General features: G+C 38.2%; 1 protein-coding gene and 1 long non-coding RNA gene across 2 annotated transcripts in view; both read right to left on the reverse strand.

The window, feature by feature from the left end:
- Positions 1–13183, reverse strand: part of LOC131997886 (uncharacterized) — a 124344-nt gene that overhangs the window by 102521 nt on the left and 8640 nt on the right. The gene's annotated exons all lie outside the window — the stretch shown is intronic.
- LOC131997878 (multifunctional methyltransferase subunit TRM112-like protein) lies at positions 9494–10201 on the reverse strand. The gene is made up of 3 exons (XM_059369739.1): positions 10045–10201; positions 9872–9973; positions 9494–9802 (listed from the first exon to the last, which is right to left on the reverse strand). The coding sequence occupies exons 1-3, from the start codon at positions 10120–10122 to the stop codon at positions 9608–9610; spliced, it is 375 nt and encodes a 124-aa protein (XP_059225722.1). The 5' UTR covers positions 10123–10201; the 3' UTR covers positions 9494–9607.

The following is a 13183-nucleotide window of genomic DNA, read 5'->3' on the forward strand; positions in this document are numbered from 1 at the left end:
TGTCCCAAATTTCACCAAAATTGGATACTAAATGTGGCTTTTTTGGGCCTAAGACCCTAAATTGGAAGATCGGTCTATATGGCAACTATATCCAAATCTCGACCGATCTGGGCCAAATTGAAGAAGGATGTCGAAGGGCCTAACACAACTCACTGTCCCAAATTTCGGCGAAATCGGACAATAAATGCGCCTTTTATGGGTGAAAGACCTCAAATAGAAAGATCGGTCTATATGGCAGCTATATCCAAATCTGGACCGATCTAGGCCAAATTGCAGAAAGTTTTCCAAGAGCCTAACACAACTCACTTTCCTAAATTTTGGCGAATTCGGGCAATAAATGCGCCTTTTATGGGCCTAAGACCCTAAATCGGCGGATCAGTCTATATGGCAGCTATATCTAAATCTGGACAGATCTGGTTCAAATTAAAGAAGGATGTCGAAGGATCTAACACAACTCACTGACCCAAATTTCAGCAAAATCGTATATTCAATGTGACTTTCATGGGCCTAAGACCCTAAATCGGAGGATCGGTCTATATGGAAGCTATATCCAAATCTGTACCGATCTAAACCAAATTGAGGAAGAATGTCGAATGACCTAACACAACTCACTGTCCCAATGTTCAGCAAAATCTGACAATAAATGCGAGTTTTATGGGCCTAAGACCCTAAATCGGCGGATCAGTCTATATGGCAGCTATATCCAAACCTGGACCTATGTGAGCCAAATTGAAAAAGTATGTCGAAGGGCCTAACACAACTCACTGTCCCAAATTTCGGCGAAATCGGACAATAAATGCGACTTTTATGGGTGGAAGACCTTAAATGGAAAGATCGGGCTATATGGCAGCTATATCCAAATGTGGACCGATCTAGGCCAATTTGCAGAAAGTTTTCCAAGAGCTTAATACAACTCACTTTCCCAAATTTCGGCGAATACGGCAATAAATGCGCCTTTTATGGAAACAAGACTTTAAATCGTGAGATCGGTCTATATGGCAGCTATATCCAAATCTGGACCGATCTGGTTCAAATTAAAGAAGGATGTCGAAGGATCTAACACAACTCACTGACCCAAATTTCAGCAAAATCGTATATTCAGTGTGGCTTTTATGGGCCTAAGACCCTAAATCGGAGGATCGGTCTATATGGAAGCTATATCCAAATCTGTACCGATCTGAGCCAAATTGAGGAAGAATGTCGAAGGGCCTAACACAACTCACTGTCCCAAAGTTCAGCAAAATCTGACAATAAATGCGCCTTTTATGGGCCTAAGACCCTAAATCGGCGGATCAGTCTATATGGCAGCTATATCCAAATCTGAACCGATCTGGGCCAAATTGAAAAGAAGGATGTCGAAGGGCCTAACACAACTCACTGTCCCAAAGTTCAGCAAAATCTGACAATAAATGCGCCTTTTATGGGCCTAAGACCCTAAATCGGCGGATCAGTCTATATGGCAGCTATATCCAAATCTGGACCGATCTGGTTCAAATTAAAGAAAGATGCCGAAGGACCTAACACAACTCACTGACCCAAATTTCAGCAAAATCGTATATTCAATGTGGCCTCTATGGGCCTAAGACCCTAAATCAGCGGATCAGTCTATATGGCAGCTGGACCTATCTGAGCCAAATTGAAAAAGGGCCTAGCACAACTCTTTATCCCAAATTTTGGTAAAATCTGACAATAAATGCGCCTTTTAAGACCCTAAATCGAGAGATCGGTCTATATGGCACCTATATCCAAATCTGGACCGATCTGGTTCAAATTAAGGAAGAATGTCGAAGGGCCTAACACAACTCACTGACCCAAATTTCAGCAAAATCGTATAATAAATGTGGCTTTTATGGGCCTAAGACCCTAAATACTCGGATCAGTCTATATGGGGGCTTTATTAAGATATAGTCCATCTTCGAACTTAACCTGCTTATGGACAAAAAAGTATCTGTGCAAAGTTTCAGCTCAATTTTAAAGACTCTAGCGTGATTTCAACAGACAGGCGGACAGACGGACGGACATTGCTAGATCGTCTTAGATTTTTATGCTGATCAAGAATATATATACTTTATAGGCTCGGAAATGGATATTTCAATGTGTTGCAAACAGAATGACAAAATGAATATACCCCCATCCTTCGGTGGTGGGTATAACAAGTAAAAGTGTGCTAAGTTCGGCCAGGCCGAATCTTGAGAACCCACCACCATGGATTCTGCTAGAAATGTATACAAACTAAATTTAAATGAATTATAAAATTTTACTAGCCGAACCGGGTCCGCACCGCTGCGTCTTCTTCAACTCTGTAATATCTTTTTAGGGTGGGGACACTTCGCCCTGAATACGAATTCGTGCCATTGTAGCCTATGACGCTGAACGAGTTCGAATCCTGGCGAGAACATCGGACAAAGCGGTGTTTCACCCCTCTTAATGTTGGCGATTTTTGCGAGGTACAATGCCATGCATGGTCAGTTAAAAAATTTTCCCCAAAGCGGTGTCGCACTGCGGGACGCCGTTCGGACGTGGCTGTAAAAAAAGGTCCCTTATCATTGAGTTTAAACTTGAATTGGAAAGCACTCATTGATGTGGGAGAATTTGCCCCTTCTCGGTTCCTGGTGTTAATGATCTTCCTTAGGGTAATGTTCTCATTAGAGGAGGGATGGCACCTCAGACTTTTCGACTCAACTATGGATATCAAATTCGTGCTACACTTCCAAATCCCTTTGATTTGAGCCGCATATTGGCATGGCCGGTAAATATGAACCTTTTAGAGAGTGTTTTTAGGCAAACAAAGAGTAATGGATAAGAATTGTTATGCTATTGGAGCTATATCAAGTTATAGTCCGATTAGGACCATAAATGAATTGAATGTTGAAGATCATAGTAGAAGTCCTTGGATAATATTTCAGTCCATTTGGATAAGAATTGAGCCTGTGGGGGCTCTACAAGCATAATCGGGAGAACGGTGTATATGGGAGCTGTATTAGGCTATAGATCGATTCAGACCATATTGGGGTCGTTTATTAAACGTCATGGAAGAAGCCGTTGTATAAAATGTAAGCCAAATTGGATAAGAATTGCGCCCTCTAGAGGCTTAAGAAGTCATGATCCCAGATCAGTTTATATGACAGCTATATCAGGTTATGTACCGATATGAACCATGCTTAGCACAGTTTTTGGAAGTCATAACAAAGCATTTCATGCACAATTCCAGCCAAATCAGATGAGAATTGCGCCCTCTAGTGGCTCAAAAAGACAGGATCCAAGATCGGTTTATATGACAGCTATATTAGGTTATGTACCGATATGAACCATGCTTAGCAAAGTTGTTGAAAGGTATAACAAAACATCTCATGCAAAATTTCAGCCAAATCGGATGAGAATTGCGCCCTCTAGTGACTGAAAAAGGTAAACTGGGATATCGGTATATAGGGGCGCTATATCAGTTTATGAACCGATTTCAACCATACTTAGCACAGTGGTTGCAAGTGGTACACCACACCACGCGCAAAATTTCAGTCAAATCCGATAATAGAGGCTCAAGAAGTCAAAACCCAAGATCGGTTTATATGACAGCTATATCAAAACATGGACCGATTTGGCAATCCCAAACGACCTACACTAATAAGAAGTATCTGTGCAAAATTTCTAGTGCCTATCTTTACTCCTTCGAAAATTAGCATTCTTTCGACAGACAGACAGACGGACGAATGGACTTGATCGACTTAAAATGTCATGACGATCAAGAATATATATACTTTATGGGGTCTTAGACGCATATTTCGAGGTGACACAAATGGAATGATGAAATTAGTATAACCCCATCCTATGGTGGAGAGTATAAAAAATGCATCTTTTATGGTCCTTAGAACTTAAATCGAGGAATCGGTATATGTGTATGGCAGCTATATCCAAATATAGACCGATCTCAACCATATAGGGCTAGAATGTCGAAAAGCTTTACGGGGCTCACTGTACAAATTTTCAGCGAAATCGGACAATAAATGCTTTTATAGGGCCTTAAATCGGGAGATCGGTCTATATGGCAGCTATATCTAAATATGGGCCAATCTGGGCCTCATTGAACCCGATTGTCAAAGAGCCTTACACAACCTATTATGTCATATCTCAGCGAAATCGAGTAATAAACGTGATTTTATCTTGACCCTAATCGGCTAAACCCCGTTTACACTGCTTATTAAATCCGGATTTAAGGCTCTCGTCAGCTGATTTTATAAAGGGAAAACATATGATCGAGCCATTAAATCCGGATTTAAAGATCAGTGTGATGGGAGTTTTAGTAAATGCACCTTTTATGGGCGTAAAACCTTAAATCGAGAGATCGGACTATATGGACGTTATATTCAAATAAAGACCGATCTTGACCATACTTGGTTCGAATGTTGAGGGGCCTAATGTATCTCATGTATGGCAGATACATCCAAATCTGGAACGATCTGGGTCAAACCGAATAAGGATGTCGAAGACCTTAACACAACTCACAGTCCCAAATTTCAGTGAAATCGGCCAATAAATGCACCTTTTATGGTCCAAGACCTTAAATCGAGAGATCGGTCTATATGGAAGCTATTTGGACCAAGCATGTCGAGAGGCCTAAGATAACTCATTGTCCCAAATTTATTCAAAATCGGATAGTAAATGTGGCTTTTATGGTCCTAAGACCTTAAATCTGCAGATCGGTCTCTATGGGAGCTTTATCAAGATATAGTCCAATGTAGTCCATCTTCGAATTTAATCTGCGTATGGCAAAAAAAACCTCTGCAAAGTTTCAACTCAATATCTCTATTTTAAAGACTGTAGAGTGATTTAAACAGACAGACAGACGGACGGACATGGCTAGATCGTCTTAGATTTTTACAACGATCAAGAATATGCAGGGTGATTTTTTAGCTATTATCTTTGTAGCAACTCTGCTTTGAACAGCTCACACACGTTTCGTGTTGTCCAAGACCCCATAAAGTATTTATATTCTTGATCATGTCGACGTTCTGATTCGAAATAGCCATGTCCATCCGTCCGTCCGTCCTTCTGTCGAAATCACGTTAGCAGTCAAACGCGTAGAGCTAAACGCTTTAAATTTTGCCCAGATACTTAATATTGATGTACGTCGTTGGGGATTGCAAATGGGCCACATGGGTTCAGATTTAGCTATAGCTCCCATATAAAGCGATCTCCCGATTTGACTTTTTGAGCACCTAGAAGGCACAATTTTGGTCCGGTTTAGCTGAAGTAGTGTTCTGTTATGATTTCCAACAACTGTGCCAAGTAAGGTTCAAATTCGTCAAGAACCTGATATAGCTCCCATATAAACCGATCTTTCGATTTGACTTCTTGAACCCCTTAAATGCCTCAATTTTTGTCCAATTTGGCTAAAATTTTACGTGTAATGTTCTGTTATGATTTTCAACAGCTGTGCCGAGTATGGTTCAAATCGGTTTATAACTTGATATAGCTCCCATATAAACCGATCTCCCGATTTGACTTCTTGAGACCATGGAAGCCGCAATTTTTATTCGATTTGGCTGAAATTATGCACAAAGTGTTCTGTTATGACTTCCAGCAACTGTGCCTAGTACGGTCCAAATCGGTCTATAACCTGATATAGCTCCCATATAAACCGAATTCCCGATTTGACTTCTTGAGACCCTGGAAGACGCAATTTTTGTCCGATTTGGCTGAAATTTTGCATGCGGTGTTCTATTACGACTTCCAGCAACTGTGCTAAATACGGTCCAAATCAGTCTATAACCTGGTATAGCTCTTATGTAAACCGGTCTCTCGATCAGCATTGTTCGGTTCCTAAAAGCTTTAATTTTTGCTTGTTTGACAAAAGTTTGGTATATAAATGGGGTTGCCCAAAAAGTAATTGCGGATTTTTTAAAAGAAAGTAAATGCATTTTTAATAAAACTTAGAATGAACTTTAATCAAATATACTTTTTTTACACTTTTTTTCTAAAGCAAGCTAAAAGTAACAGGTGATAACTGACAGAAGAAAGAATGCAATTACAGAGTCACAAGCTGTGAAAAAATTTGTCAACGCCGACTATATGAAAAATCCGCAATTACTTTTTGGGCAACCAATAGAATAAAATTATACCCTTCAACTAAATTTATTTTGTATAAATTTTTAGCAGAATCCATGGTGGTGGGTTCCCAAGATTTGGCCAGGCTGAACAAATAAAAGTGTGCTACCTTTTATTTGTTATTTTTTAAGAAATTCTAAGTTTTTTTGTGGAAAATTTTTAGTTTATGTAATTGATTGATTGCGGGGCACTGATCTTTTCGTCATTCATTGTCAGCTGTATCATGAATCTTAAAACAATCACAAATTACGATGACACCAATCCGTCAACATACATATCACCGAAGCACGTCTTGATTAAAAGACGATATCCAATTTAAATTATTCGATTAATTTCATTTGTAGTGTGCCCTTATGGCCGCACCACACTCTCAGCATGTTGAATGACACAACATGGTGTATATGGCCCTTCATATTGTGAGACACTATGGTCTAGCTATACCATCTATGGGCTAGTGAACCTTTAATGTGGGCCTGAACTTTACATTAATTTATTATTAACACGTTTTCCCATTGTCTTACTTGTCGTCATTTTTCAATCAATAACGAATTCAAATTAATTTTTGGAATGTCTGGTTTCTTGTGTCGCAGCAAAGGAAGTTGAGAAGTTAATGTGACATTAAATGACATGGGAGAACAACGACAACATTTACAAAAAGTTCATCATTCTGCATGCATAGGCAGATGAATGGTTCAATAATTATTACCAAATCATTCATAATTCTTGCGCTTATTGTACAGAAATGTTGACAAAGGCGAAGGTGTTTTATGTTGTTTGTCGAAATTTGGATTAGTGGGTGTTGGTTGGTAGGGCAACTTTTGCTACCAGCTCAATGTAAACGGAAGTGAATCGATTATTTCCGGTTACATGTTATACTAATGCGATTTGTTACCTTACTTGTCTTTGAATTGTGGAGAAATAAAAAATATTAAAAAAAAATTTGAGAACCAAATTTTAAATGAATTTTGTAGAAAATTAATTTTACCGAAATCTTCTTATATATAACAAGTAAAAGCGTGCTAAATTCGGCCGGGCCGAATCTTGGGAACCCACCACCATGGATTCTGCCAAAAATTTATACAAAATAAATTTAATTGAAGGGCATAATTTTATTATACATACCAAAATTCTGTCAAACCAGCAAAGATTAGAGGTTTTAGGAATCGAACAAGGATGATCAAGAGACCGGTATACATGGGAGCTATATCAGGTTATAGATCGATTTGAACCGTACTTAGCAGCGAAAACTTCAAGAAGTCAAATCGGGAAATCGGTTTATATGGGAGCTATATCAGGTTATAGATCGATTTGAAACGTATTTGGCACAGTTGTTGGGAGTCATAACAGAACACTATGTGCAAAATTTCAACAAAATCGGACAAAAATTGCGGTTTCCAGAGGCTCAAGAAGTCAAATTGGGAGATCGGTTTGTATGGGAGCTATATCAGGTTATAGACCGATTTGGACCGTATTTGGCACAGTTGTTGAAAGTCACAACATAACACCACAAGCAAAATTTCAGGCAAATCGGACAAATATTGCGGCTTCCAGGGGCTCAAGAAGTCAAATCGGGAGATCGGTTTATATGGGAGCTATATCAGGTTATAGACCGATTTGGACTGTATTCGGCACAGTCGTTGAAAGTCATAACAGAACACTATGTGCAAAAATTGAGCCAAATCGGACAAAAATGGCGACTCCCAGGGGCTCAAGAAGTCAAATCGGGAGATCGGTTTATATGGGAGCTATATCAGGTTATAGACCGATTTGGACCGTATTTGGTACATTTGTTGGGAGTCATAACAGAACACTATGTGCAAAATTTCCGCCAAATCGGATGAAAATTGCGGCTTCCAGGGGCTCAAGAAGTCAAATCGGTAGATCGGTTTATATGGGAGCTATATTAGGTTAAAGACCGATTTGGACCGGACTTGGCACAGTTGTTGGGAGTCATAACATAACACCACATGCAAAAATTCAGCCAAATCGGACAAATATTGCGGCTTCCAGGGGCTCAAGAAGTCAAATCGGGAGATCGGTTTATATGGGAGCTATATCAGGTTATATACCGATTTACACCGTACTTGAAAGAGTTGTTTGAAGTCATAACATAACACCACATGCAAAATTTCAGGCAAATCGGACAAAAATTGCGGCTTCCAGGGGTTCAAGAAGTCAAATCGGGAGATCGGTTTATATGGGAGCTATATCAGGTTACAGGCCGATTTTTACCGTACATGGCACAGTTGTTGGGAGTCATAACATAACACCACATGCAAAAATTTAGCTAAATCGGACAAATATTGCGGCTTCCAGGAGCTCAAGAAGTCAAATCGGGAGATTGGTTTATATGGGAGCTATATCAGGGTATATACCGATTTAGACCGTACATGGTACAGTTGTTGGGAGTCATAACAGAACACTATGTGCAAAATTCAGCCAAATCGGATAAATATTGTAGAGTGATTACAACAGACAGAAGGGCAGGCGGACAGATACACGGACATCGTTAAATCGTCTTAGATTTTTACGCTGATCAAGAATATATATACTTTGTAGGGTCGGAAATTGATATTTCGATGTGTTGCAAACGGAATGACTAAATGGATATACCCCTATCCTACGGTGCTGGGTATAAAAACTCGTCGAAATTTTCATGAAAATTAAATTTCCAGGAAATTTTCTATCAACATCAAATTTTGTCGAATTTTTTTATGAAAATCAAATTTTAATACTTATTACATAAATTTTGGACAAAAATGCTGTAAAAATTATATTTTGGCAAAATTTTTTCTCATAGTTAAGTTTCTGCGAATTTTTTTATCAATGTCAAATTTAGCCCAAACTTTCTGTGAAATTTAAAAATCTAGGAAAATTTCTAAAAAAATTAAATTTGGTAGAATTTTTCTCTGAAAATCAATTTTTTTCCACAGTTTACGATATAAATATGAAGTATTATAAGCGATTTAAATTTCGGCGTTAATTCTTAAGAAAATTAAATTTCAATGAAATTTGCGATGAATTGCAACAAAATTTTTCCAAAAAAAAAAAAAATTTTTTCAAAATTTTCTAAAAAAAAATATTTAATTTTTGAAGCAATATCAAAGTTTGCCTGTGCCAGAGCTATTGGTTTAATGTTTAGTTCTTTGGTAGCATTTCTAGACTTCAATCTGGTTCCAGAGTAGCTCCATTCGCACACATGCCTTTTTCATTTGAATTTTGTTATAAGTTTTTTCTGTTAAGATTCTCTCCAAAACCCACATAGTCCGACTCATTAAAATAAAGTGAACAATTCATTATTGAATGACATCATAGCAATTGCTGCCCTTTGCTAATTGCCTTCAATAGCTAAAAAAACACACACACACACATAAGAAAAATGCTATTGAAATAAACTATTTATAAACTTAATTTTACTGCTAATAAATTTAACAAATTTGCTACAATTAACATATAGCAAATTATACAAATGCAAAAAGACCCCCACTGTGCCTTGTTTGTCCATCTAAACTTCATCTTCGTTTAGCAACATATTGGGTATGCCATCTGTTATGGGAAATATGCGTCCCGTTTCAGGACACTCCAGTTGACCTTCCAAAACATCAATCTCCAGCAAAAGATGATGAAGTCTTTGTAGGAGTTCTTCATTGTCGGCTAGTGATGTAGGCTGCTCTGCAGGTATATCGTCAGCCAATTCGGCCTAAAAGAAAATCGAAGCAGAACTTTATAGCCTTCATATATCTATAAATACAAATAATAAACATCTTACCGTCTGAGCCGCCAAGTAAACGGTAGGCCAATCTAATTTGGGCAATAGTCTCTCTATGAAAGTGGGATTGAATTCCGTTTCCACAACATCTTTTTTGGATATCTAGGCGAAAAGTCCAATAATGGGTGAATGAGTTCTACAAAGTTGTTTGCTGAATGTCATGCATTACTTACCGTCAATTTAAGGGGATATCCAACTTTAACACCTTTGATGGCTTTTGAGGTAAGGAAATTATAGGTGCTTAGTTTCATTTTATTTCAATAATTGAATAAATTGTTGGAAACTGAAAATTTCGGTGCACAGAGCACGTTTTGACAATTATATGGTAAACAAAACGAGAGTGAAAAGACAGGGTCGTTTAACAAGTACTGTATGCTTGTTTATATACACAAAAAACATGATTTAAACAGTACTTCAATAGAGTAATCACACTTAAAGATTATTTGTACAGCAAAAATCTATATTCAACAAGAGCGTGGTAAGTTCGAATCTTATATGACCTCCACCATGGATCGTATTTGTGGAGTTCTTTGCGCGGTATCTCCTTTTAGGCAAACTAAGAATAATGGAAAATAATTGTTATGTTATTGGAGATATATCAAGTTATAGTCCGATTTGTTGAAGACCATAGTAAGTCATTATTCCATTCGGATAAGAATTGCGATTTGTAAGGGCTCAAGAAGCATATTAGGGAGATCGGTTTATAAGGGAGCTGTATCAGGCTATAGATCGATTAATACCATATTGAACACGTATGTTGAAGGCCGTTGTACAAAATTATGTAAGGTTATATATCTATTTGAACCGTATTTATCGCAGTTGTCGGAAGTCATAACAAAATGATTCATGCTAAATGTCAGCTTAAACGGATAAGAATTGGGTCCTCTAGTGGTTCAAGACGTCAAGATCCAAGATCGGTTAATATGGCTGCTATATCACGTTATAGACCGATTTTATCCATATTTGGCACAGTTGTTGGAAGTCATAACAAAACAAATGTATGCTAAATTTCAGCCAAATCGGATAAGAACAGCGCTCTCCAGCAGTTCAAGAAGTCAAGATCCAAGATCGATTTATTTGGCTGCTATATTAGGCTATAGACCGATTTAAACTATATTTGGCACAGCTGTTGGAAGACATAACCAACAACTTGATGCAAAAATTCAGCCAAATCGGATAAGAGTTGCGTCCTCTAGTGGCTCAAGAAGTCAAAATCCAAGATCGGTATATATGGCAGCTATATCAAGTTATGGACCGACTTGAACCATAATTAGCACCGTTGTTGGAAATGACACCACGTGCAAAATCTCAGCCAAATCGGATAAGAATTGCGCCTTCTAGATGCTCAAGAAGTCAAGACCCAAGGTCGGTTTATATGGCAGCTATAACAAAACATGGACCGATTTGGCCCATTTACAATCCCAACCGACCTACACTCAAAAAAGGATTTTTGCAAAATTTCAAGCGGCTAGCTTTACTCCTTCGAAAGTTAGCGTGCTTTCGACAGACGGACGGACAAACAAACAGACATCGCTAGATCGACTTAAAATGTCACGACGATCAAGAATATATGCACTTTATGGGGTCTTAGATGCATAATTCGAGGTGTTACAAACGGAATGACGAAATTAGTATACCCCCATACTATAGTGGAGGGTATAACAACAGAATAAACTAATAGAAGCTAGTGTAACCAAGGCGGATTTAAAAAGGTGGTCTCACAACTTTTATTTTTTCGGCCGGGTAACCACAGTACTGACATCTTAATACTATCAAACTGGGATTAATCCACCTTGGTTACACTACATGGCGAAACAATTAAAGGTGGTGTCATTTGTACAACAACTACAAATCATATGGTGCAATCTGTCATGTTGTCATCAAGCTGATCGACGTTTTGCCAACACACACAAAGAAATTAATGTGCGTGTATGTATACGTGTGCGTACATGAACAGAGAATATGCGAGAAAGAAGATAACAAAAAAGAGACTACAAACAAAAGTCTGACATCTTAATACCGTCAAACCTGGCCAAACAGCTGATCGCGTGAGACCTCCTTTTAAATTCCGCCTTGGCATAGACCATGACATAATGACCAGCTGAGTACAATTTATTTTCTCGCGAAGTGCAATATCTGCCAACAAGTTTTGATTTGTGCATTATAGTTAAGAACCATATACACACAAAAAAAGGACAATTGAGCGAACTAGTAATAAACACAAAATCAGAGTTGCATTAATCATACTAATCATATGTCAAAATCAGTGATTAGTGCAACCCTGATTTTGTGTATATTGGTAGTTCGCGCCATTTTTCGTTATTTGTGTATTGTGTTTAACTATAATACTCACACACAACCAATACTTGTTGATAGATAGTGCACTCGCGAAAAAAAATTATAATCAGCTACTTACGGTACACCATCTGGTCATGTCATGGATAGTGCTATAAATGAACATATCTTGCATACACCATAGACTTGACGTAGTCCCACAGGAATGATAGTCTAACGGCGTCAAATCGCACGATCAAGGAGGCTAATCGACTGGACCATTTCTTCAAACTTGGTTTCCAATAAATTGTTTGTGACATTGGGGGAAAAATATTCTGTTATCATTGAACGGTCACGATTCCCATTCATAGTAACGTGACGGTCTGGATAGTTACTGAAGAAATACGGCCTAATGACGCCGCCAGCCCATAAACCGTATTAAACCGTAATTTTTTGGAGATGCAATGATGACTCATAGAGTACGTGTGGGTGGCTGTCTGACCAAAAACGCATATTTTGCTTATTGGCAATTCAGCCAGAAATGAGCCTCATCGATAAAGATGATTTTATTATAAATTCCATGATTCACTAATAGAAGGTTGAACCCCGTTTACACTGCCCATTAAATCCGGATTTAAGGTTCTCGTCAGCTGATTTTATAAAGGGAAAACAGATGATCGAGCCTTGAAATCCGGATTTAAAGAGCAGTGTAAACGGGTTTTTAGGTCACTTGTAGGATTCATTGAATAAGGCTAAGCCAAGCTATCAGCCGACATACATTTTTGTTTTAATTGAGGATGTCAATTTGTTCTCTTTTTAAATTCATTCTTTGTTTACGTTTTCTCCCATTTGATGACATTTTCAATCGGCAGACTTGACATCCTTAATAATGTTCATGGGGCCTATCCACTTTGTGTTTTCGCAAGTGACCTAACCTTCTGTTAGTGAATCCTGGGTCACTTGCGAAAACATAAAGTGGATAAGCCCCATGTACATCATTAAGGATGTCAAATCGGCCGATTGAAAATGTCATCAAAT

Source organism: Stomoxys calcitrans, chromosome 1 (assembly GCF_963082655.1).
Source record: "Stomoxys calcitrans chromosome 1, idStoCalc2.1, whole genome shotgun sequence".
Classification (NCBI taxonomy): Eukaryota; Metazoa; Arthropoda; class Insecta; order Diptera; family Muscidae; genus Stomoxys; species Stomoxys calcitrans.